Genomic DNA, 26542 nt, shown 5'->3' on the forward strand with positions numbered 1-26542 from the left:
GAAATAAAGCGACGTTAAAATTTCAAGTTTCTTCTATTCGGCCATGCAACTGCTAAAATATGTTTACATATATATGTTACATTAATTTATTTTTTATGTATGTAAATATGATAGGATATATAATTATAATAGGAAAAAATGAATAGAATAATACAATTGCAGAAAATTTAGACATAACTATTAGTTTATAATTTCCTCTCTTACAAATAAAACATTTATCTATTATAATTTATAAGATTTTATGATTTAACTCCTAGCAAATATAACATTGAAAATTTTATTTTACAGGACTTATCAAGACAGTATAATACATCCAGTTAAATATAATTAATATTTTAATCTTTCATGAATAATTTATTTTATTTCTTTAATAATGATTTTAAAAAATTTATTGTAAACATGTACTGTAGCCTTAGTGTTTTATAAATTTATATTTTTTTTAGCAATTTATTTATTTTACAATTAAATCAATTACATTTCCTGATTGACCTGTCTGGGTCTCCTCAGCCCAAGCAACCCTAGCCTGCTACCTTAGTCAGAACTTTGCCCCTGCATCCTGTCACTCTAACTTTATGATATGCAATAATACAATGTTTTTTAATGGAATGTTCTTGTATTTATCAAACAAATCAGTAACAACAAACAATAATTTCAATAACAAAAAAAGATGGCGTTTATTTTACAAACACTAAAATTACACAAGCATTTTAAGAAGTTGTGGTAAAACAGACCTAGTATTTACTGGCCAAAATTTAATTCATAAAAGAGCAATGGACATGTGCTATTAAAGAAAGACAAATTTATCATTAAAATTTTGTACAGTAAATACAGATCTACACCGTTTCATTTGGCACACTGAATACAGGTAAATGAGTTTGGTGGAAGCTAACTTGATGAATATTTGGTGAGGACTAAAACAACGAAACATGTGACATTCTTTGCAATGAAGCAGGTGATTATAAGTACAAGAATCAAGGTGATAACTGGCGCATAGTGTTTAAAGTATTACTGTAACTTAGGTACGATAACGATTGATGGAAAAACGCTGTCTTGCGGGCTTATGCTTGAGAGAAAATGAAATATTCTGAATCTGTTATTGTAATTCTGGTTCTATTATTGCAGATTATCAATCTGAGCGTGTTACTGCTGGTACGAGGATTCACAATTGAATTCTCGAAGATCATGAAACTAAACCGTACAATTTGATATTTTAGTCCTTTTTTTCTTTTTTAAGTCCCTACCACCAACAATCATGCGTGCAACCCTTTCTAAAAGCCCCAACATTGCTTTTCTGTGTCATTTGTCTATTTTCCAAGATATGTTCTGAATTGATAGTGATATCCTCCCTGGCTAGCTCCATCGGCTCTGTTAAAAAATGGATTCCATGAGCATTTTCCTTTGGCGGGGTCATAATGGGATCCTGCTTCGCACTGCATCAGGACTGGCCTTCCATCGATGCACCAGTAATACTTATCTTTTTCTTGATGTGGTTGAGTCTCGCCTCCGGTCTTGCAGTCTGGTGCACCAGGTTGATCGTATGGGGAAACTAATGGCTTATCCGCTGATCCAGAGCTTCCTCCAGTAGAGGGTCGTGGTGTTGTGGAGCTACTCGGTGACCACCAGGTTGTGGAACTACTTGGTGACCACCAAGAACTGCTAGATTTGGTGGTTGCAGGAGGCCACCAGGTCTGCTGAGTGGTACTTTGAGTTGACCTAAATAACAAAGTTTTCAACACTGCAGTTTCTTTTTATGAAATGTGTAATTGTTATATTGATTATATGTTTTTATTTCTCGGATTGGTTTTCTTATGTATGATAATTTTTTTAAGCATCAATTCTTATCATGACTCTGAAATATCGGAGGAAGTTGAATTAAGATTTGTGAACAAGCTGTTTCGAAGCATTTTAAAAGTCAAGGTTAAATGTTAGTTAAAATGTCATCTTTTAATAAAATTTTTTATACAATTCAGGATGATTTGATATTTGTCTCCGTATATGGTAATTTGTTGATAATAATTGAATATATTAACATTTATTATATATCTGATAACAAGTTATCTTATTTTAGGCGGAAAATATTTAAAGGCCACTTTTGAATGTACGAGTAAATTGATGATAAGCCCTTCCCAGACTGACTTATTATTAATATTTATTGCTTTCAAAGTTTTTTCCCTTTATTATAGGCATTATGCTAAATAGTTAAGGATTTCATTAATCCGCGCATAAATAGAAAGAATTTTTACTTTTCTGTGTTATTTTATAGTTTTAATTAACTGCTGATTGAAAATATACATGATTTGCGATGATCTTTAATTTCTTTTAATGCTATTAATTATTTATTTTATGCAATAAATTATATCTGAACTTATTTTTTTACGCTACGTAAATAAATTCAAATATTCAGAATTGACAGCACGAGCAATTTTTCCTTCTATTGATTTTATTTCTGTTTTTCTTCTTATTTTTTATTCTGCTCTTGAAATATAGATGGCACTGCATGCTTCATTTCTCTATTTAATTCTCTAACAGTTCAAGCGCAGTGTTGTGAAACTGCTTTCCATTACCTTTACGGAAATTGTTAATTTGTGCAAAATAAGACACAAGCTCACTTTACTTGAGTCATAACTGTTTGTGACATTTTTATTAATTCATTATACATCTTGTTATCTTTTTTTTTTTTGTCGCAAATTTAGGAGAACAAGCAAAAAAATGAATCTGTTGAATAAAGTAAATTGGAGGGGGGGGGATCAGTGAAAAATAAAAAGCAATCTTTCATTCGGTTTTGAAAGAAAAGTGAAATTTTTGGAAAACTACATTTCATTAAAAGTGAAATATTTTTGTCAATATTTCTTGTACTTGAAATTATCTTACCTAGGTGGCCACCACTGGCTTGTTGACATTGTGGAGACTTCAGCAATTCTTCTTGGATCTGGAGGTGGTGGAGTATAACCTCTCAGTTTTTCATTCATTACCTCCAGTAAAGCGTTCTTGCGGCCGCAGACGCCATTGAAATCATCCATATCGATTGCCCAGATCATGGCTCCTCCAAAACCTTGTTCTCGAATGTAATCCATCTGTGCAAGAAAATAATGCCATCATAAAAAGTGAAAATACATTCCTGTGACATATTTAGGTTCATAAGAAAGATAAAGATTTAAACTTGTGAAAAAGCAGTAATGCTTTATTTTGAGTATAATATAGCGAGTAACTAACTGATTAACCATCCAGTGGGTGCATGTATATGAAAGATAAAACAGACAAGAATTTCATTTTATATATTTTTATCTCAAGGTGCTACGAAAGCATGACGTAGGTTATTATTTTAGCTCTTTTCGATGAATTGTTGGTCAACGTTTGGAATTCGAAGCGTTAATAGGACACTGTGTATTTGTATTTCAGAAATACGTATGACTTTTGTTGTAAGTTTTTGTTTTATCTTCTTTTCTTTGTTTTTTTAAAAAATAATTGTCTTAAAAATAATGCTACTACAATCAACAGACCATTCGACGAACTATACAAAAAAGCTACTTTGAAAGAGATATCTAGCAAATGCTGTTATGAAAGAAAGCATTGAGCATATAGCATCTTACTATTTTACAAAGTTAGCTAAATCTAAAACTATTGATAAGAACAGAACTTGGTTTTGAAGAAATGGACGAAATGTCATCATGTTTGCCCTTTTATTGTTCGTTTCAGAATCCTTAAACCAACCCTTTTCAACGACTGTACTTCGTAAAGGGATGGTGCGCAGAAAGATGAGCAATTATTACGCTTCCTAATTCTGGAATAATCTGAATTCATCTTTTTGCTAAATGATAGCCTCACCACCTTTCCTCTCACGATTTTTTTTTTTTTTTTTTTTTTGTCGAAATAAACGTCTTCTGACGCATGCGTAAAAGTGCTGAAGAATTCCGATTCTGAGAACGAACAATTCAATCTAATTTTAATGATTAATTTCTTAAAAATTTATATTTTATAATAGCGTATTTAGGAAATACGCGAGATGCTTTATGTTAGTATAAAGGATACGCTTGTTGGAAGGTTAATGTCATTTTAATCTGTAAATAAATTGGGAAACGAATATTTTTGAGAAAGATTTTTCTATTAGGATGACGAACATATATCATATAGATACAAGAAGCAATCATTTGTGTAATATTTTCAGACTACGTTTTACTGCCATTTGTTAATGCCACCGCAGGAGAGATGAATAGTGGAAAGTGGTATAACCAAAGAGGGTGTCACTTTCAACAAAGAGTTCGCCAGTCAAAAACTTATGAAAATGAACATCAAATGAAACGAAAGAGAGAAATTTTTTACATCCGAGAATGATTTCTGTTGTGAAATTCTGATAATTTCGCATGAAAACCATATTGTGGTATATAGCTGATTTCTGTTCGCTGAATTTTTGAAAACGTCTTAACTTTTTATTGCAAAAGGTATGCTAATTCTAGCAATCAAGCATAGGTTATTTAATAGAGTTATTACTTATAAATAACTGTATGAAGTTAACCCTTAATTTATCTTTTATGTTTTCTAGAACGAATTTGTAAAACTAACACATTTGATGACTGATAATTGAGCAATGAACATTGCCTTTGAACAGATTATGCCCGTAATCGTAAATCGATCGTACTGGATTTTCGAACTTTTCAACATACACTAATATTCAATGAAATTATGTGGCGAAGACAATTCGGTACATTTTATTCACCACGCGTTCATACTCACTTTAATGCCAATGCTGTCTTCATCCTCGTAACCAATCCATTGGTCATCGTAATAAGCGTAAGGGCATTTCCCGATGTCGTCATATTTTTTAGTCCAAGCTCCACTGTTTACATGAGGACAGATCTAGCAAAGGAACTTGTCATTAACATCAGTTTTTATTAATCCTGATACATAATAACTGTCTTTTAAATTTAAACTAGTAAAAAAAATACCTCATAGTACGCAAGAAATCCACTGGCATTCGTGTAAGGTCCTGGGAGACCACCACCAACCCACTTCTTGATTCCAGCTCTGAGATCAGTATTATCCTTGCTTCCCAGGGTGTAAGTTCTGCCATAGAAAGGTACGCCAACTACCAGTTTGTGTTTAGGGGCTCCCATACTCACCCACAAATGTAGCCCATCATGCTGTAATAGAAGAAGCAAGATGTTTAGTTTTCTGTTTCTTGTTTTGTATTTCTGTTTTAAAATATTGCAAATTTTTCATTGAATTATTCGTGGATATCAATTTTATGAGTTCATCCCTGGCTGAAAATTCAAACTCCATTAATAGATACGTCTTAAATTTCGTCGTCACAAAGAAGTTATTGCAAAAAAAAAAAAAAAAAAGTATTGTTAGAAATTCATTTAAATTATATACATATGTGAAAAAAATCATGATGAACTCTTTTTCAAACATAGCTAGCTTTTCTAGCTAATTCACAGAGATGGATTTTCGATTAAGCAGCTATTTAAGGCCTCTAAGCTAATAGAGAGTCAAGAGCAGGTCAATTTTGCCAAATAAAAATTTGTAAGAAATATAAATTCTATAAATTATAAAAGATTAAGATAATATTAATACTATGTCAGGTTTAATTTATCAGTCTCTTTTGCGTTTTCATTTTGTTCATTTTGCTATAACAATATTTGGAAACGTCAAGCATTTGCTTATAATACAATATTATGTATTAACGTGGTTACCGCGCAATTTTAAATTATTATAATTAATATAAAAATGGAAACATATTTTCAGAATTTTGCTCAAATAAAAAAAGTGACCTAAAATAAATTATTAATAGGTTGATTAGGCTAAAAAAATGTTGAAATGTGTAAACAAATCAACCAGTTTATTTAAAGAAAGACATCGTAATCTGCATCAATCTAGAACCGCAAAATGCTTGAATACTTCACTACCAGTTCGGACTTGAATAATGCTGAAATCAATAATTTTATTTAATGTAAATTTACTGAAATCAGTGAAAGAATAGAAAGTATTTTGAAGCACGAGATTCAGTTATGTATTGTAGGCACTTAAAAAAGTATGTAACCGTTGATGATATAGTGAATAGTGTATTGGGAGTTTAGTTGTGATACTTTAAATAAATGAAAGATTAATTTTAGTCATTATGTTCAAGCTATTAGAATTATAACCGCTTTTAATGAGACCCAGCAAATGATGAGAAGATCATGAGATTTTAATGAGACCAGTAAAATAAAAAGTTATTAAAGCCAATGTTGGAAGAGCAATCTAAGTTTTAATAGCTCATAAGGGAGTTGCCCTCGTTTGGAATGGGAAAATTAAAAACTCCTGGATTAGCTGCTTAGTGGGTGGTAGTGAAAAATCAATCCGAGATGGTTAAAGTTTCAGCTATTAGATTTTGATAGAAGAGGACAAAGAGAATTTATCGTGAAAGCGTAGTATGTATGCTAGTAGAAAGTAATTTCTTACCTATATCTACTTTTCTTCAAAATCTAACCGTGCAAAGAAATGAAGAATTTAATTTTTTTATTAGTTAAAGCTAAAGATGTTCGAAATCGAATGCTATGAAAGAAATGTTTTTCATTTATTTCAAAAATTAAGCGAAGAAACATCTATTTTTCATTCTTTTTCATTCAACATTCTTGCATTTTTTTTTCTTTTTTCAATCATTAATTAAAAAAAAAAAAGACTTTATAAAAATAAGGACATTTGAAGTATTGACTCGGAGATTATATTTTCCTTAGTGATGTATACAGAAGTGAGGAACTATAAAAAAAGTACAACATTAATAAGAAAATTAACAAGAAACGAATCAATGTTATGTTAGTTCACATAGCTTCTAATGCATTACAAAAAAAAAAAAAAAAAAAAAAAAAAATCCTAAAACCTGGCCTATTCTTTTATTCAAGATACCCATTCTAATCATAATCCGGATTTCTTAGGGAGCCTATAGCCAAATTTTTAACTCTTAGAAATAAGCATGTACGTTTAGTTAAAAAAATGTCCCAAATAATGTAAAGAATCACTTTTTATGTTGTTTGAGAAATGTGCAGCTGATACAATTAAAAAATCTAAATTTTTGCACCATCCTCACGTCCTATTAGTTATATTAAATAAAATATTCTTGAACGTATTAAAATTTTAAACAAAAAAAAATTTCCAAACTCCTGCGACCCTAATTGGGCTAATTACGGAACATTAAATCTCACCATTTTAGAATGATTTTAGATTATTTCTGTAGCTATACCGAGGACGTTCTGGCAGTCAACGCAATATTTTCCCTCCAGGCAGCCGTTGATTAGTTTAAAATATTGAAATCTAATCTTCATAACTTGATTAGTTTAATTTGCTAAAGTGAGGAATATTTTTTGTTTAACATTTTAGTGCGTTAATAATATTTTACTTAATAAGACTTATAGAACCTGAGGACTGGAACCTATTTAGACTTCTTAATTATATCAGTTATATTATTAGTTTATTCCTAAAATAACAACAACAACAAAAAAAAAAGTTACGCTTTTTAGAGTATTTTTTTTTTTTACCTAAAAGTGTACACCTATATCTAACAGTTTAAAAATTAAATATCGGATCGCGATTAGATGAGCACCTTATATATGTAGACCAAAAATAACACGATCCTGTTTAGAATATAGCGATTCATTTGGAGAGAAAAATTTCACTGTTTTTCATGAGTGAAATTATTAAATGTGGTAATTAAAAAGAAATATTTGATGAGCTCTATTCAAAAAATTGATTTAGTGGACGAAAAATTCGAATTAAATGAATTCGCCTTATTGAATGTGTGATTCAAATCCGTGGCATTCAGGGAATGTGAAGAAATCAAAACTTCATCCATAAATTCAATCGAAACCTTATCGAGAGATGCACAATAAATGATCTGGCGTGCTTGCAAAACCTATCTTCTTTTGAAATACACAGATATCTCTTCTAAATCATTTTCTACTATAATGCCACAACACTAATTTTTAATTATCATATTAGAATTAGCACCTAAATTCACTTACAATAATTTTTATTACGAATAAAATCAGGTTTCGATATTTAATTGAATTTCAAACTGTGAATTGTAAATGCGAAGTGCGTGACTTGTATAATCTTCAGAGCTTCTATTATGGGAAGATTGTTTTCTGACTGGGTCAACGCCTCTCACCGGCTGAGAGGTTCATTCAAGTTTTTACATACCCAACGCACTCAACTATTCAACTAGCATCCGGTGTAATTACTGAGTGTCTGTCCTATGTTTTCTTTTTTCTAACTAATCATCATAAGTTTCTGTAAATTTACACGCATTGCAGATACTCAGTTGCTGCTTGTGTCGACCGATACGTATAATATCGCACTTTACCATTTGCCGACATCTTAAACTAGCAATTAAGTAATGATTCAAGAAGGTATTTATAAATGCTATTTGGATTCTTATGGAATGATTTGGTATTCCATTGACGTTCCCGTGATATAGTGCTGAGATGCATAATTGTTTTATTAGCGGCAACAATGCTTTTGCTTTATGAATATTGTTATGAAATGTTAATGCAGTTAATGTCTGAGAACTTCACTGTCTTCTTGTCCTTGGTTTTATGTTTTCTCCTGTGCTTTGATTTCTTATTGGAACATGATAACAGAAATATGGACATTTAATTAAATTATTTCGAAATGAAATACAAAAAATGTTAGGAATTAAATCTTTATTCTAATCATCTGAACACTAACTGAATTAATTTTATATCGCATCCGATGACAATACTTAGAAATTATGATATTACATATATTTTAATTTGGCTTCAGACCATAGAAATATATTCAGTAAAATAAATCAGTATTATTGATATTTCAAACTTAATACTACAAACTTTTGATTTAATCGATTAAACTTATCGATTATAGGTTTCAAATTGATTCCTGTACAAACTTATCTATTATATGTTTCGAATTGATTCCTGTACAAATATATCGATTATTTATATTTCAAACTAATCTTGTTCAAATATATCGATTATAAGTGTTTGAAATTGATTCAGGTTCAAATATATCGGTTATTGATACTTCAAACTTAACCTTGTTCAAATATATCGATTATAAGTGTTTGAAATTGATTCATGTTCAAATATATTGATTATAAGTGTTTGAAATTGATTCATGTTCAAATATATTGATTATAAGTGTTTGAAATGGATTCATGTTGAAATATATCGATTATTGATATTTCAAGCTGAACTCTGTTGAAATAAATTGATTCCTGTTCAAATATATCGGTTAGTGGTATTCCAAACCGATCTCTGTTTAATTGAATCGATTATAGGTGTTTCAAATTGAATACTGTTCAAATATATCGTTTATTGGCATTAGAATTCTGTTAAAATATATCAACTATTAAACGTTTCAAAAGAAATCCTGTTCAAATATCCCCAGTATACATCTAGAAGTGATCAAATAAAAATAAAAATAAGTTAAGGTTCAATTCCTACTGTTACTTTCCCTATATACATTCTCCCTATATATATTTATACATCTTGTTCAAATTTCCACTCGTTAATAAAATACTTTTTATTCATCCATTCAAGTTCAAATACATTTTTTAAAACTTGCAGTGGATGACAGTTGATGGTAATACAGTTTTTTCAAATATTAATTCATTAATTAAATTTTATTAATTTTTAATACTCTAAATAAAGTTTTAGCAATTTATAATGAAAATTGAAATCAACAGGCAACAGCTCAATCGGTAAAATGCAAGGATTTCAGCATTTTTCACGTGAAGGTGAAGAATGCGAGTTCAATTCTTGCAAAAATCAATAATTTTTTGATACTTAATAATTTTTTTGATAATTATTTAATAAAAAGTAACTGAAATAAAAAATTTCTTTGTTGACCTAAGTAGGAATTGAATTAAATTCTGTATTACTTGTTTTAAAATGCTTTTGTTGGAACAAATAAAAATGTCAATATTAAAATGTCTCATCAATAAAATGCGAATTGTTAATTTACTGATATGTGATATTTCTGACATTTTAAATTATAAATTAGATGATATTTTAAATTATTATTATTAACTCACTTTTAATTTTTGATAGTCACTTTTAATAGTATTATGATGATATATAAATTATTTGTAAATACTATAAGAATTTATTAGGACTGTTTAACAGGAAGTAATAGTACGCCTCATAACTGTAGCAGTTATCAAACGTTTGAATTGGCAGTTACTAAAAACAGTTTCGAATATTTTGAAATTCCGCTGGAAAAAAAAGTGAAGGATTAAGTATTAATGAAAGATGTAGATTAATGTAATAAAAGGGAAGGATTAAGAATCAATACTTTAATGAATAAATATTAATTCTGCGTTAAAATTATTTAATCATGAATTTTTATTTATATCGCTTTATTATACTAGAAACTTACCACATTCAGTTTCTCATATGCCCATTGGTCGAATGGTCTTTTGTACAAAGGACTGTGCACATCCGCGAAGCCTGCCCAATTACCTCTTAAATCATAGGTCATCACGTTTATCCAATCAAACAATCTGAAAAAAAAATAATAAAATTTAGGAATTTGAAATTTAAAAAAGACTGAGAGATTCAAATGAGATTTATAATATTATCTTCTTCAATTGTGAATTTTTTTCATTATTAACTTTTACCTCAAATTACTTATATGTAGAAAATTCGATTCGGCAAATAAAAATGAAACAATTTAACTCTGTAAAAATCCACAATTGTATTGAAACCAGGTTTACATTGAGAAAATATCAGAAAATAGCTGAAAGTCATGTAAACATATTGAAATATCATCATAATTACTCCTGCCAAAATTTCAAAATTATTTAAAAAAATTGTTGTGGCTTATTTATTGTTAAGGCTAACAGTCTTAAAGTTTTTTTTTTTTTTTTTTTTTTTTTTTTTTAGTATTAAGAGGGCAGTTTCTTTATAGAAAGATAAGTACATACTCGGCTAATCTTGGAACTTCATAGCCTTCTTGAAGTCTGAATTTCGCTACTGGCACTGCACAGGTCAGAAGTAGTTTATGAGGTTCGAAAGCTGCTTTTAATTCCTGAAAGAAGAATTTTTTAAAAATTTATTTACCTTATATTATACATTCATTCTTTTAATGTTTGAAGTTGTACGAAATTATTAGAATACAAAACTTAGTAACAATTTAAATTATCACAAAATCGAATTCTATATTATTTAGTATTATAAGATATATATTTCTTATTTTTTCCAAACAAATGATTTTACTCTAATTACTTTTATTATTTTATACACAATCTCAATTCTATAGAATGCCTCAATTCAAGTGCTTTAAAATTCTGTCATTATTAATGAAAAGGTGACAAATTATTGCTGCCGGCCTTATTCGAATATCTACAGATATATAATAAAGATGGAATAACAGCGGCAGCAATATAGTAAATTTAAACAAAAACAATAAGATATAAAATGTCCCAGTATAAAAGATTTTTAGGTTTAAGATAGATTCTAAAAAAAAAAGTTAAATTAAAAAAAAAAACTTGTTTCTATGAGGTATCTTGTTGGATATAAATTCTTATACGCTTGGTAGAGGAGGCGGAGGGGAGGAGAATACAGGATATCTCAAAAAGATTGAAACGCGGTTTAATTCTTTACCTATTAGAGATAAGTTGTCAATGTAAATTGCAAAGTAATTCAAAATAAGTTACGAAATAAAATTGTGTTAGTAAAAATTTTTCATGCAATTTTTTTAAAAATTACAATTTTAAATTTTTATGCAACTAAGCAAATTTAATCAATTAGAAAGCTTTAATTTTTTTTTGCAACGATGCCATTACAAAAATCGTATATTCGTATTTTAAAAACTGTATGTTATATCTAATTGAAAATTGGACGCGTTGCATTGGGATCATATACAAAAAATAGAAATGAAATTTGTTACACATTATAAAAAGATAAAATATATGATAATATTTATAATAAAACATTTTTTTGCCTGTTTAGGGCAGATTCGTGATACCTTTACGTACTCTTAAGTGTTTTATTTTTTTAATATTCGAACTAGCATTTTCATTTATAAAAATTAATATACAAAATAAATACGTGCGAGTAATTTATTGTCAAATTTATCATAATTTTTCAAAACGGCATTCTAACAAATTAACTCACAGACGATTTATTTTCTTTCATTTAACTGTAATTTAACTGTTTCAAATATCTGTAATGAAATAATTCTTTTTAAACCGCATATTGAAACGCTGACAATTTTTTTTCAGTTTGCTAATTTATTTTCAGAATTATTTCTTTCCAGTACAACTTAACCAAATTTTTCGTATACATTTCAAAATAAAGATTGGAAATCATGCAACAATGTTTAGTTTTATATTGTGGAATTCAGAACATAGCAAAACTGGTTGTGTGTTATGGTATTTTTTAACAAATGACAAGCTATTTGAACTACCAATGATTTGTTCTGAATTCTGCATTAAAAATAATGCAGAAACTTCTAAGGAATTTGAACAGCAATATCAGAATTTGACTGAAATTTCACACGCACAGTTGTTTATCGGATGATGAAATGATGACTGATGACAGTTTATCGGATGATGAAAAATGACTACTAGTTCATTTCAATCGAGACCTGACCCGAAGAGAAATTGATTGTACTCTGAAGATGAAGAAACTGACATTATTGCATATTTTCCTGCCAACCCCGGGACTAAAATTCGAAAAATAAATGAAATAAAGTAAGTTAAAGCTTTATTTAAGGACATTTGAGATTTTTTTGACACATATTATAGCATTTTTGGTAAAAAAATTTCCTTTATTAATTTGTATATGACCTTTATTTTCACTGAAGAAACAGCGTTTTAAGTCATTCAAAAAATGGCATAAGTCAATTTTTTTTTCTGTACCATAATTCATTTGGTTTTAGACACAGTTATGCGTTTTTTTTTCGAATGATCTTTTTTTTTTGGATGGAAAAGAAAACCTTTCTAACTGACCGAATTTGTTTAACAAACTAGCATAAAAATTAAAAAAAACACCTTTTTGAAAATTAATGGGAATTTTTTTTAATATTAAAAAATTCGAGCTATTTTGCAATTTTCATTTCCCACTTATATCCAATGGGTAAAGAATTAAACCGTATCTTCAATCTTTTTTGAAACAGCCTGTATATAAGGTAACCATTACCGACGCATATTTAATTACATACCTAATTTCTGATAATGTCATATCTTTCATACTTCCAAACATTCATTAGGACGATTATTTATGTTTAAGAGGCTTTATTCTTTATAAGATTTTGAATTTTTATGATCTTGTGACACGAAAATTTTTATTAAAGAGTAATATATTCTGTGGTAAGCTCCTCTTTTTTCTGCAGACTTATGAATCTCAGAAATATAAACCAGGTCTGTATGGATAGGCAAATAGAAACCCATTTCATATAATGTGAACTCTTTACATATTATTTATATTTCTTTTATTTGTTAATTCTTATTGAACCCGAAATGGATCATCATAATGACAATTAATCGAATTAATTTAAACAGATTAATTCACTCTGAAACGATTATTTATTCTAATAATTCTATTTATATGCATGAAGATGCATTCTTTTACCTCCACTAACTTCAAGAAATTCTCTTTGTCCGAGTACTTTCCTCCTCTGTCCGATGCTCCAGGATATTCCCAATCAAGATCGAAGCCATCGAATCCGAAGTCAGTGACCCACTTGACCGCACTCCTCACGAAGATATCCCTTCTGGATTTCTCACCCACCATGTCCGAGTATTTCCTGCCACCTTCTGCCCATCCTCCGACAGCCAGAAGTAGTTTCAGGTGAGGATGCTTGACTCGAAGAGCAGTGAATTTCTTGTAACCACCTGTCAAATAGAAGTTCAACAATTGATTATTGGTTGAATTTATGGTGCTTAAGATCCAAGGAATTGTTCCAAACTTATATGATAACTAATTCATTTATTAGTTTTGTTCGAATCGTTTGAAATTTCAATTGAATAAGACCTTCCAATCAATTATTCGAACATAACTGATATTAGTCTCTTATTACTTACAGGTGTTCTGGTTTATATCATGAATTGAAATCCTTTCGGTAATATCAAAATTATTTTTATATGCATTTTGTAGACTGTTTAGTTGTTCCGAAATCTTAGACTATTATTTCAAAATAATTTAGGTATAGTTATAAGATTTGAGTTTATTTTTCACGCATACACACACTATAAATCCTGTTTATGGAATTGATTTGTAACAAGTTTGGCAATATATGCGTATTTATTTTTGGTGTTTGAATCCAGTGTTAAAAGTACATTGTGCAACTTGAAAATGTGGTTTGCTAATTCAAATAAAATCTTAAACATAACCCAGATCTTAACATGACCAAATATGATAGAAAATATAATGTCAGTTCTTATGTTCATTTTAATCAATTAATTTTGGTGCTGTCGCGGCGGTCTGATCAGTCAGATTAATCTCTATGCTTTAGTGGTGGTCCCGGACTGGCCAAGTTATGGTTAATCAATTATTTTCGTTTCAAAGATATAATTAAAAAAATTCTGAATTTCAAAATCGTACCAATCATGAGTTTATTTTGTATCAAAATTCTCTAAGTTCTTAAAAAGAAAATGCTAAGATATGCTTTCTCATGCTAAGATATGGCAAAAGATTTCCACATTCTCAATATTTGCTATAAATTACATTTTGTTTTCTGTTATTTGTCAGGTGTCCGAACGAATAAGTTAATGATGAAGTGGGTATTATTTTGGCGCAAAATTCTTTCGTAGGTTAAACTGCCCTGACCACACGAATAAAGAATTTTTCTGATAGTTAAATAAGATGTAAAAAGTTAATTATATTATAAAGTAATGGTTGTAATATACTAACTTCTGAGTCTATCTTCAATAGCTTATTAATTTTTGCTACGAATTTCAAATTGAATATTCAGAAAGTTGAGGAAAGACTAAACCTCTAAATGCAAGGACTACAACTAAATATGGTTGTTAAAACAAGTCAGGAGACCATGTTTAGTTTAATAAATTCACAAAATAGGGTACTTTTCCATTAGCCGGGCGCAAGCGAAAAATCGTCAAATAATGTAGAATTCCGCCAAATTTCTTACGCCAAATTCGTGTTTAGCTTACAAATGGCGACATTTGTGCCCGGCTAACGGAAAAGTACCCAAAATAGATAAACACCATTTTATATTTAAAATCATTTGAAAAATTATCTTTTAAAAAAAGTGGTTCTCTCAGTTCGGTCACCGGTAGTTAATTACATCAAAAAAATGAAATAATTTTCGATTTTTTTTTTTTGTAAATTAGAGTAAAAACCATATAATTCAGGGCCAGTCATAAAAAATTATGAAATAAAACATAGATTAAATTATGATACACGCAATTGTAAAGATATAAAATGCATCCTATATGTTTAATATCATTCTGAGAAGAAAATATTTTAATAATAACGTCTAAATTTCGAGTAATACTTTAACACCTGCATTCCCTATCTTCAGTGACGTTTAAACAGAATTTCTATCGCGGACAATGACCTCACCTTAGATCTCAATATTTTTAGTCAATATTACAGTCAATGACTTGAGGCCACATTGGGTAATGGGTGTAGCACAGTAACACGACATTCTAGAAGAGTCACAAGCACATACAACGTAATGATTACGAAGCAAATGATGTGGAATGTTTATAGTAACGAGTATTTTTCACGCAATATCGTTTTTAAGAACGACAAAACGATTATTGGACGTAACGAGAAAGACATTTATGAAACTTTTGATTAAATTGTTTGAAACATTCTCTCACATATGTCTAATTATAGGCCTCACGATATATATGATTGATAAGATTCCTCCCAAAGTCTCACCAGATCAATTTGAGTTAACCTCAAGAAATTCAAGTTAAAAAAAAAAACCTCGAAAAAATTCAATGCCGGAATTCGTTCTCACTAAAATACATTAGGATTGCATAGCGCATGATTTTATGCTGTATGGCTAAATGGGGAATTAATATATTATTTGTATCCGCTACCAAAAATAACCTCAATGACATTTGGTTTTTGAAATTATGAAAATTTATGAATTTTCTATGGGATTTAAGGAAATCCACTCTTGTTCTTCCTTGTTTACCCTTGTATTTAGCTTTGGGCGGAAGGTTTTGTTTTTAATTTGCAACTGAATCTTTTTAAAGTAAACATTTAAAAAATATTCGTTTGGACGTACAACTTCTACTATTTGTTTATTTTTTTCTCTTCATTTTTCACACTTTTATCTTTCTCAAAATATTGAATTCTGTTATATTTTCTAAGCTGAAGTCGTCTAGTGATGCAATTTTGGCTTTGGGGCGGGAAGGTTCTGAGTTCGAAACACGATTCCACTAAAGATTAGTCATGTAAAGGGGGAATGGTGCACGTTAAACCTGAAGTTGTGGTCAAATAATTTCCCGTAGGTGTAGCATTGAAGTTTGGAGAGAAGAAATGATATCATCTTGTTCATCTGATTACGTTTCGTAATTGCGAGATTAGGACCAGTGTAACTTTACAAATGGGACAATAACATAACTGAATTTAATTATTATGTCTCTTCTAAATTATTGTTATGTTTCTCTTCAGATTAAAACCGTTTCAATAAATGAAACGATTTTAATCTGAATAATGATAATAATATGTAAGAGATAGCCACATTTAATATAAGATTAGATGAAACCTCAAAATAATTGTTCAAGAACGGGAATTCTGAAATATGACACTGGAAAATTTGTTATGTGACAGATTGCTATTGCTATTAGAATTATCTATTCGTTTCTTCCCTTATTAGTGATAAACTTACCAATCATACTTTACTTATATATTACATTAAAGCGAAAGAATAAAATTACACTCAAGGTGATTAGAGAATGCACAGAATGCTCTCTGATGGGATAATATTATGTGTCTCATCGGTACAATTTCAATAATAGTAGTTCTTATTTACAGGAAAATTTCTGCTTTGGGCTCTGAATAGTCATTCTTCTTATAGTGATTACAGCGCTCATACTCACAGAAAAGAAATGTGATTGGTATTAATAGGACTTATATTGATCACAAGAAAAGAGTTTAAAGGCAGGAAGTAGCATTGGATGAGTATTAAATCTTGCTGATTCCCCCTAAATATGATTTTGGATGAAAAAAAAATGTTCTTTTTCTTCTTTTTTTTTTTGCCTAGAATGAATTCTTTTATAAATATAAAGTTATATGTATATTCACAATAAAAAATATTGAAATATTTGTAAATGAATGTAATTAGTATAAGAAATGTAATCTGCAAATCCACTTAATAGAAAACATTGATAGGCAAATGAAGTATTTTTGTGAGTGTTTGACATTTAAAACAATGAAAAATTATTAAATGTGAAAGTAAGGAATTAACAGTTATTCTTACAGCTTTCATCAAAAACATTTGAGAATTTTTCTTTCATATTAATGTTTTTATTTGATGAACCGTTGCCATTTATACATTTAAAATGATAGGAAAATTAAAGAACTAGTCCTTGAGCCTTAGCAACAGAGCCAATTTTCCCAGTCCCAAATAGTATACTTTTATTTTTATTTCATGTAAAATATTAAGGTCACTAGATAAAGCATCAATAACCTCCAGTTCTGTTCACTAGTCCTTTTTCGAAAGTAATTTCAGATACGCTTCTTTACTCTACATTCCCTATGGGGGGAAAAAACCCACCACGACAATTTTTTAGCCCAAATTGCTACACAGATTTTGTCAACTTTTAATTCATTTGAAAGCTCATATCATTTAAATCTTCGTCTGTCAATCTTCGTCTGTCTTCTTCATTCTCCGTTTTCTAGATATCGCAAAATAAAACCTTAACTTTGTCCCCAGCTTCCAATTGGATTGATTTCAGCAATTAATATCATCATTTTTTCGTTCACAGCTAATCAATCAGAATGCTCTGTGTTTATTAGGCAAGTTTAATTTACAATTATATTTTCATATGATGTAATAAAATACAAGTATAATTCGTCAAAGTTTTTGCCATGTTTATGCTATAAAGAAGTAGCCAAAAAGTTAGTTTACGTAGAGGCTAATTAATATAGAATAGATCTTTCATCAAAGTTACTTTATTTTTTTAAAAAAAAATCACTGAATTTTCAACAGAAATTACGAATTTTATGCTGCGCATTTCTTTCCGCTGAAAAACGAGAAACTCATGAAGCTACACTTTCATTCACTTTTTGTTCTGAAAGGTAATTTTTTTTTTGTGATGCTCTTAAATTTATATTTGGATTAATGAGAATTTCAGATTAACAAACTTTTATGTGTTTTGCGAGCAATTATAGTTTTAACTCAAAAATATCTTTAAGATTCTCAGATTTATTTTCCAGTTATTTATTTAGAAAAACTGGATTCTGTTGAATATTTATTAGGATATAAATGAATTTCTTCCTTTGATTTAGTTTAAAATCTCATTCTGTTTTGTGAAAACCTTAAAAAATTGTTAATATCTTTTAAAATTTTTTTGACATAATAACGAAAATGCAAAGCACTTTCTGTGTTCCAAAATTTTATTTTAAAATAATTTCTTTTGGAACTTCGGAAATGTAAAAATTTTGTAAGTAAATCACTTCATTGATTTTTTTTACCTCTTTCTAAATCATATTCAGGGTCAATGGCGAAGAGCTCCCAGGTTTGATTGTTGAGGCCCACAAAAGAATAGATGATGTCCGTACACAAGTCTCCTGGAATGTGTTCGATGTCATAGTTCCAAGGTTCGGGTCTCGTGTAAGCCCAGGCACTATAGTAGCAAACGATTTTACCTCTTTCTTGATGAACGCCTGCATTGTACATTTCGATGCCTGCAATTTTAAAGAAAAATCTCATGTTAAATAATATTTTTTAAATTTTGACATTTTTCAAAAGGGAAGGGCCTTTATGAATAACCTTTATGAATAAAAAGATGAAATTAGAAAAAATTAGGCTATTTTCTTTACTTCTAATCTCATATTTTTGTAATTTAAATTTTATTAAATTTTTTTTAATTATATGAATAACTAGGATTTATAGAGATGATCTGTAAGAAATGGAAAGGATATTTTAAAATTTCAAGGATAATCTTTGAGGAATAAATGGTGATGGTGAAGAATTAAGTGAATAAAATGTATGCAACACGCCCACATCAGTCGCATTCATTAGTTAATTTCTAAACCATCAGACACAGAAGTTGACTTCCAATTGGAGAATTGCTTTAAATAAGGAATTATATTTTACGCTATTTAAATCAATAAATATAATAATGAAGATTGCAAAGTCTAAATTTTTATATAGCCCCCCATCTTACTAGCCATATCTAGTTAAATATTCTTCACACCCTGCCATTTTAATTATAAAATAATTCCATTCTCTTACGACTAAAATATATATATAATAATATTAATTTAAAGTTTTGAATACCACTATTTTAGACAATTTTAGATAATTTCAGCCAGAGAGAAGAACCGCCAATCAACGACCTACGTTTGCTGAAATCTTGATTGGTCTTAATGAATTTGAAAGCTTCATAACATAGACAATTTTGTCCGCAGACGAATATCATGTTTTTATTTATTATTTTAGTGAGTCAGGAATATTTTACTAAATTTAGTTAATAAGATCTTGGATAAAAATACAGACATCGTAATTATTTCTGCTGCACATTTATTTATTCAAACAACAACAAAAAATTTAATTTTTACGTTATTTAGAGCAATTTTCCAATGAAAATATATGGCCGTGTTTAAGGGATAAAAAATTACTTATTTCAACTACGATTATTATGGACATTATATATAGAAATATAATTTCAAACCCTGATGAATTTAACTTTTCCTTCTTATTTCAAACAAAAAAAAATTATCATATTTCATTTAAAATTATGTTTAGATTAGATTGTAATCTTAATTAATGGGACATATTTAGCACGAAAACTTTTATTTACTTCAGAAACTTTGTATTTTTAGTAGTATACTAACTTATTTTTTAATTATATGTAATGTCGAAAAATAATAATTACTTGTTGGCAAAAATAGTAACGATTAAACTAATATCATTTATACCTTATTACAATTAAAGAGCAAAATTCTTTAAGAAAATTAAGTGTTACGTGGATATATTGTATAATACATCTTAATATTATATTTAAATCAGCCATTTACTAAAATTATATTGGAATTAAATACTTATTTTAAATTTTATTTCTTTATTTTTTCTGTCTTAGTTATAAAAATCAGAAAATTTAAGTAATTAATATACAGTAAAACCAAACGTAATATTCATACCATTTTTTCTAAAAAATTAATTAATAAAATTTCGAGTTACATCCATTTTACAGAATTAATGTTCTTGTATTTAATATAAAAATTGGAACACCCTTTATATTCGTAATACATATTAAGCAATCTATTTAAAAATAATTAGGTGTATATTGTTTTGCTTTTTTCTATTATTAATTGTTAAAAATTTATTTTAAATCTAAATTATGAAAAAAGGATACCATTAGATATTTAAATAAAAATAATTCAACTGAATGGATTAAAGAAGAAATGTGGTTTAACTTACTATTAGGGCGGCTGAAACGAGGTTCAGCGCAATACACAGAAGCCAGCAGAACACACGAGAGAAAGATGGTCAGCCACATATTGAGGAGCTTCTTTTTTAACACAGGATTTCTAGAGAAACCTGTGAAAATTGTAACAAAAAAATTATTCAAAGCATAATAATTTTTTTAAAAAAAATTTTTGATGAATAATTTTTTACGAAAATGGCATTTAATATTTATCTATTTGAATTTTCTTTATGTATTTGAATCATGATTTAAAAGATGATTTTAATGAAATCTTAAACAGTAAACATATAACGCAATTTCTTATAACTCGTATTCCTGACGCGTAAGAAGCGTGTTTTATGAATATGCGTAAATAGGAAATCAGGCAAAATTATATTATATGAAATTCTCATATTGTGAGATTTCTGCAATGCGTATTCATAGATTGCGCAACTTAATGAAGCTATATGAAAATTTAATGTTCTTTAAGGTAATAAAGCTCCATCTGAGTAATGATTATTTCTATTAATATTATTAATTTCTTTATTACTCTAAAAGTACGGTTACAAATGTTAAGATTAGAGGAATTAAGATTCACATTTTTACTATTACTATAATTAAATTTAAATATAATTAAAAAAAGTTGTTAATTATTTTTAATTATATTTAATAAAATTTCAAATGAAATCTTAAAATATTTAGTTATAGCATTTAATCATTATAGAGATTTAAAATCTTTAGATTCAATTTATATGTTTTTTCGATGATGAAAAAATTTAATTATTTTCCTACAATTTTTATTTAAGAAGGGATTATTTCGCATTAACAAGCATTATTAAAGATTGTTAATTATTTTTTAAATATATTTATTAAAATTTTAAATGAAGTCTTAAAATAAAGACATTATCTAATCCTTATAGAGATTTAAAATCTTTTAGATTTAATTAATATTTTTTTCGACGATAAAAAATGTAAATGTTTTTCTACAAATTTTATTTAGGAAAGAATTATTTCACATTAACACGCATTATTAAGGAATTATTTTGCACTCGTTAGGGAGGATTATTTCACATTCGGAATTATCAAGCAGTTAATTATCAAGCATATAATTAGTTAACCGATCTCAAAAATATTCAATTTTGTAAAAATGAATATATTTTATACCATACACTATTTCTATTCTCTTTCATAATCTCAATAAAAGAACATAAATAATTTTCGGATTTAGTTAATCGAAAAATTATTTGTAATATTATTCAACTATAAAATTTGAAAATTAATAAGTATTCGGAACAATATTTATTTTTAAACTCAATTTAATTTTCATTGAAATTTTTTTCAAACTTATTTTACACAGAAAGACCAAAACCATCTCTATCTACGTTAATAATTGAATAGCATTTTAAATTGCTTTAATATCATTTATTCTGAAAGAGAAAAAGAGTGGAAAGAGTAAGTCTCTTCCAACAAAGAGCCGAAACAACTTAATCGAATCACTATGAAGACAAATTGCTTACCTCTTCACAGTCAGTGGTCACCCGCTGCTTTCGGAGGTCTTGATGCTGCTGAATCTCCTCTTCGAATCCTCCTCTCTTATTGGGGAGGTGCCTGAGAAATATACCCTCCCTGTGGAACGATCTGTTGACTTCCCACCACAACAAGAACCACTTTCGGCTAAGACCTTGAACCCTCGGAGTTGCATCTCATCTTCCTCATATAAATTTCGTGTAACTTTTATTTTTATGTTTGTCATTATTGCTCTTCACAGGAGCTGATGAACCTCGTTGGGTTCCTCTTGAAGGTCAAGGTAGACCATTCAGGTTGCTCACCTCTCTCTTCGAGATACTCTGGAATTCTGCTATTTTTGTCTTTGCTTACAGCATATCTCTTCTCTAGGGGAGGTAAATGAATGATGCATTTTGAAGGGGCTATATCATGTGACATAGAAGTTACTGCGATCGTAAACTATGTAGCTATCGATCTGAATTTGTGTGATGGATGGTTCTTCTAGGATCCGCTTGAGGGAGTGGTAGGGATGTTGGTATCGTATTGCATATGCGATTTAATTTACTATCGGCTGTTATTAGCACTTTGTGTTGGAAGTGTATCAAGCGGATTGACTTTCCTTTATTTATGAATGATTAAGTTTCTCCCTTTTCTTTACCTTTTTTCTGACTTCTTCAATTGCTCATTTTATGATAATTAATACTGTAAATTCCGAATTGACAGTTGCGGTGATTGATTTAATATATTAGCAGAAAACATTAAAATTAAAAAATATAGCTGTTAAATTCTTATTGTTCCAATTAAAAGCTTTCATCTGAGGACAAACGAAATACAATTTTGTGCATTATAGTTAAAAAAAACCCTAGAGGGAGTGATTTTTTCCCCATACTTTTCTCAAATCTCCTTAATAAAGATAATATCCACTCACCAGCATAAAAATTGCGGATTGTGAAGGGCACACTCAGATATTTATTTTCAGAGTCCCATATATTAACATTTTGATGTAGGTCTCTAGGTTTATGATTTATCATGTTTGCATGTATGTTAAATATACAGAACTATAGACTGTCAACTCTTTGACTGAATTCCTTAAATATATGGTTTAGATCCATATTTGCTAAAATCGTATGCCAGATTTTATCTATCTAACTCTTTGTTTTTTGGAATTTCCTGCGCTGAAATTGAATCTGAATGGATTTCGTTTAAAATGTGACAGAAATCTAAAAATTTAGCAAAATGAATACATAGTAAATTTCATCCATCTACTTCAACGGGTATTTGAATTATTGTGTTTGCAGACAAATAGGCAACCATAATTCTAACAATGTGATTTTTGAAGTCTGAAATGTCAGGATTCATGAAAGTCTAGAATTTTATATATATATATATATATATATATATATAAAATTGGTGTTCGAAATTAAAGAGAAATCAATAAAATTTATCGATAAAATTTATTTGGTTGTTGAAATATAGTGAAAAATAGTATTAAATGAGAAAAAGATATGTGAAAAGTAATTACAATAGAATGAAATATATCATTTTGAAAAAAAAAGAATGATTTGAAATTCTGCTTTAAAAGGTTATTTAAATTTGAGTTTAATTACTGAAGCGATGCAATTACTCATTACATAAATTTGTCATAATTTAGCAAAATATAAAAGTCTAATAATTTTATTTGTTGTTTCTTTGAAAATGGCCGAGGAAACATTTGGAGTTTAAACGTAGCGGGGACAGAAGTTTGAACAGCAATTTTGAGTTATTTGTTCCAGTTAGGTGGGCAGAAAATATTTATAAATTCTTAAAAAACATAACTTTCAGCAGTTTTTATTTTTAGGCAGATTCTTATAGCAATATATTGCAATGTAAACATATTTTGTTTGAAGCAGAATGCAGGTTTTACAAATAGTGAAGATACTTCGTATTTTTAATTTCGTTTTGTTCTCTCCTGGGAGACAGGCATGATTTATTTACAAGAAGGCGCAGCGCGGCACAAAAGCAGAAGTAAAGAAGGGGCCGAAACAAATGATCACTAGTCTTATACAACATGGGATCTCCGGCCACGTGGCGACTGAATGCATGTGTTGACCTTTGACAAGGGCACCGAAAGTATCATTTTCACTTGATATGAAGACTGATTGAACAGTAATTTCCACACAGCCTCAGCTGAATTATTAAGTGGAACGAGATCAGGAAACAAGAGAAGAATATTTTACCATGGGCCAAATCAAAATAAAGAACCGGAAACAATTTGAATTAAATTTAGAGTTCAAAATATCATTACACCCCCCCACATATATATATTGTTGGATTTTAACTGATTTGATGTTAGAAATATAAAAATCTCGAACGAGTTCGTAAATGGCCAAAGCTCAAGCTGAAGTTCAATGGTGTTGGAAATGGTAATGGAAGGGTTGAAATTTTCATTTCACTATAACTTTCTTAATATTGAAATCGAAAACTATAATTAAACGTTATAACTTTCTTAATTTAAAAAAGTAAATGCAAATAGTGTCTCCTTAAGATAAACAACTTTTGAATTTAAGAGTTTTCGATAATTGCAGTGTCTTAGAAGTTAGAGGCTTAAAAGTGATTTTCAAGCCATGATTTTGCCTGTTTCTAACATCAACAGTTTATGTTACCAGATAGTAATTTGGATGTAAAAGACTTTTGCCTTCCAGCTTGCCGAGAGGAATTTTTAAATTTGCGTTTATTCCTAAAATGCACTTTGAATTTTTTCATTTCATCCCAAGTTATATTACAAAAGCTAGAAATGTGAATATATGGGACGCTAAATAATACACTAAAGCATATATGGTGTTAAAATTTTACCAGTTAAGTTATTATTTCACAAGTTGGAGACATTTTCAATTTTTTTCTGACCTTACTTCGACGCTTGAATAATGGGTTTCATAAATCGTTAAGGAGTCATATATTTTCTGAGAAAAATTGCCGTACCTAATATTTTATTTAGAAATTACAAAGACTCACTGCAACCGAATGTTTTATTAGTCATACAAATAGGATGAAGCAACATAAAAGTACTCGCTAAACTATTCTGGGAATCTTTTTTCTCTCCCAAAACCACATAATGTTTCCTTTCATCTCACAGATGCGATAATTTTTGGAAGTGTTCCGAAGTATTACCTGATTTTGTGAATGAGAACTATGGCATTTCCGTCCTGCTGTTAGGCAATAAAGTGAATCAAGTCGGGAAAAAAAGGTTCCTTTCCCAGAGAAAGGGAAATGCTTTTCTTCTCCATCACTTGAGTTGTTTACCCCAAATGTCATTCTAACAAACAAAAACATTAATATTAAAAAAAAAGATTTTTTATTTTTTATTAAAATGTGCAATTTATTAATTTAGTATTTTTATTTAATCTTATTAAAAATGCCGACTTAATCACTAAAACTCATCGTATTGAAAAATAATTTCGAAGATTAACAGAAAATATTAATTAAGAACAAAAGAGTACGTGAACATGCATAGATGAAATGTGTGGCTAACAGAGACGAAGAAATGATACAGAAATCAATACAATAAAGCAAAAAAAAAAAAAAAAATCCCTAACTTGAAGAAAATAACAAAGCATAAATTAATTTTACTGTAAAAATTAATATCACTTTTGTATGTTGATAACATTTATCCGAATACTTAATTGATTTAGTATATAAATATACAAAACGTGAACAACATTGCTTCTGTAATCAATAGATTAATAAGTTATAAAAAAATTCTTGGTTTCTAAGGAACAGTCTATTATTTAGTTTAATTTTTTTGTCAATTATTCAGTTATCAAGCCTGATTCTAAATAATCCGAAAGTTTGGAATTCTATTGCACTTTCTAGTTTTCCTCAGGAAATTTGCATTAATCTTATACAGTCAAATTGGGAAAAAAATGTTGTTTGAATCATTGACCGATTTTATAATAATTAAACAACTAACATATTTTTGGTGTTTGAATACTAAAATAAGAAAAAAAGATAAACATTTTTTTGGTTCAGCTTTTAACGTATAAATGCTTTATATATTACAACTGAAACAGAAAAGGAAGTTTTCATTTGCTTATACGAATAATTTTTTGCATAGTTAAATCATTACTAATATTTTTACTTTTACCAACTACGATCATTATAATGAGATCGCACGCAATTTAAAACCTCATTTACGAAGCATAAGTGAGATTGTTAAAAGTCACGGCTCAAAACAAAGTTTCTCAATTAGTGAGTAAAAAGGATATGCCCTTAATGATCTAATTCATTCTGATCTAAGGTTGAATTGTTTTTTTTTTTGACAGGAAAGCGGACGTATTATTAGCTTCTAGTTGTCAAACAGTTACATTTTTCTATCTTTCTCTTCTCTCTCTTTCCTTGTCCGAACAGAAGCAATATACTTTTAAATTTTTCAAGTGATTTCATAAAGGTTTATTCATATAATTACTATATAATATGTTAAATTCTTTCTAAATT

At 28.8% G+C, this 26542-nt stretch overlaps 1 protein-coding gene across 1 annotated transcript; it reads right to left on the bottom strand.

The window, feature by feature from the left end:
• Positions 1-649: 649 nt before the first annotated feature.
• On the bottom strand, positions 650-22263 carry LOC129971747 (endochitinase-like). Its single transcript, XM_056085724.1, has 10 exons — positions 22084-22263; positions 20581-20700; positions 18630-18842; positions 13587-13849; positions 10937-11040; positions 10390-10513; positions 4944-5138; positions 4732-4854; positions 2872-3074; positions 650-1713 (listed from the first exon to the last, which is right to left on the bottom strand). Exons 2-10 carry the CDS (start codon positions 20657-20659, stop codon positions 1305-1307), a joined length of 1713 nt encoding a protein of 570 aa, XP_055941699.1. The 5' UTR covers positions 20660-20700; positions 22084-22263; the 3' UTR covers positions 650-1304.
• Positions 22264-26542: the final 4279 nt, after the last annotated feature.

Source organism: Argiope bruennichi, chromosome 1 (assembly GCF_947563725.1).
Source record: "Argiope bruennichi chromosome 1, qqArgBrue1.1, whole genome shotgun sequence".
Classification (NCBI taxonomy): Eukaryota; Metazoa; Arthropoda; class Arachnida; order Araneae; family Araneidae; genus Argiope; species Argiope bruennichi.

Excerpts from the sequence above, each read along its gene's own strand:
- LOC129971747 (XM_056085724.1), bottom strand. The coding sequence starts at position 20,659 with ATGTGGCTGACCATCTTTCTCTCGTGTGTTCTGCTGGCTTCTGTGTAT. Across the intron at positions 18,843-20,580 it reads TCGTTTCAGCCGCCCTAATA|GCATCGAAATGTACAATGCA; the intron begins GTAAGTTAAACC and ends TTAAAATTGCAG. Across the intron at positions 5,139-10,389 it reads CATATGAGAAACTGAATGTG|CATGATGGGCTACATTTGTG; the intron begins GTAAGTTTCTAG and ends CTTCTATTACAG.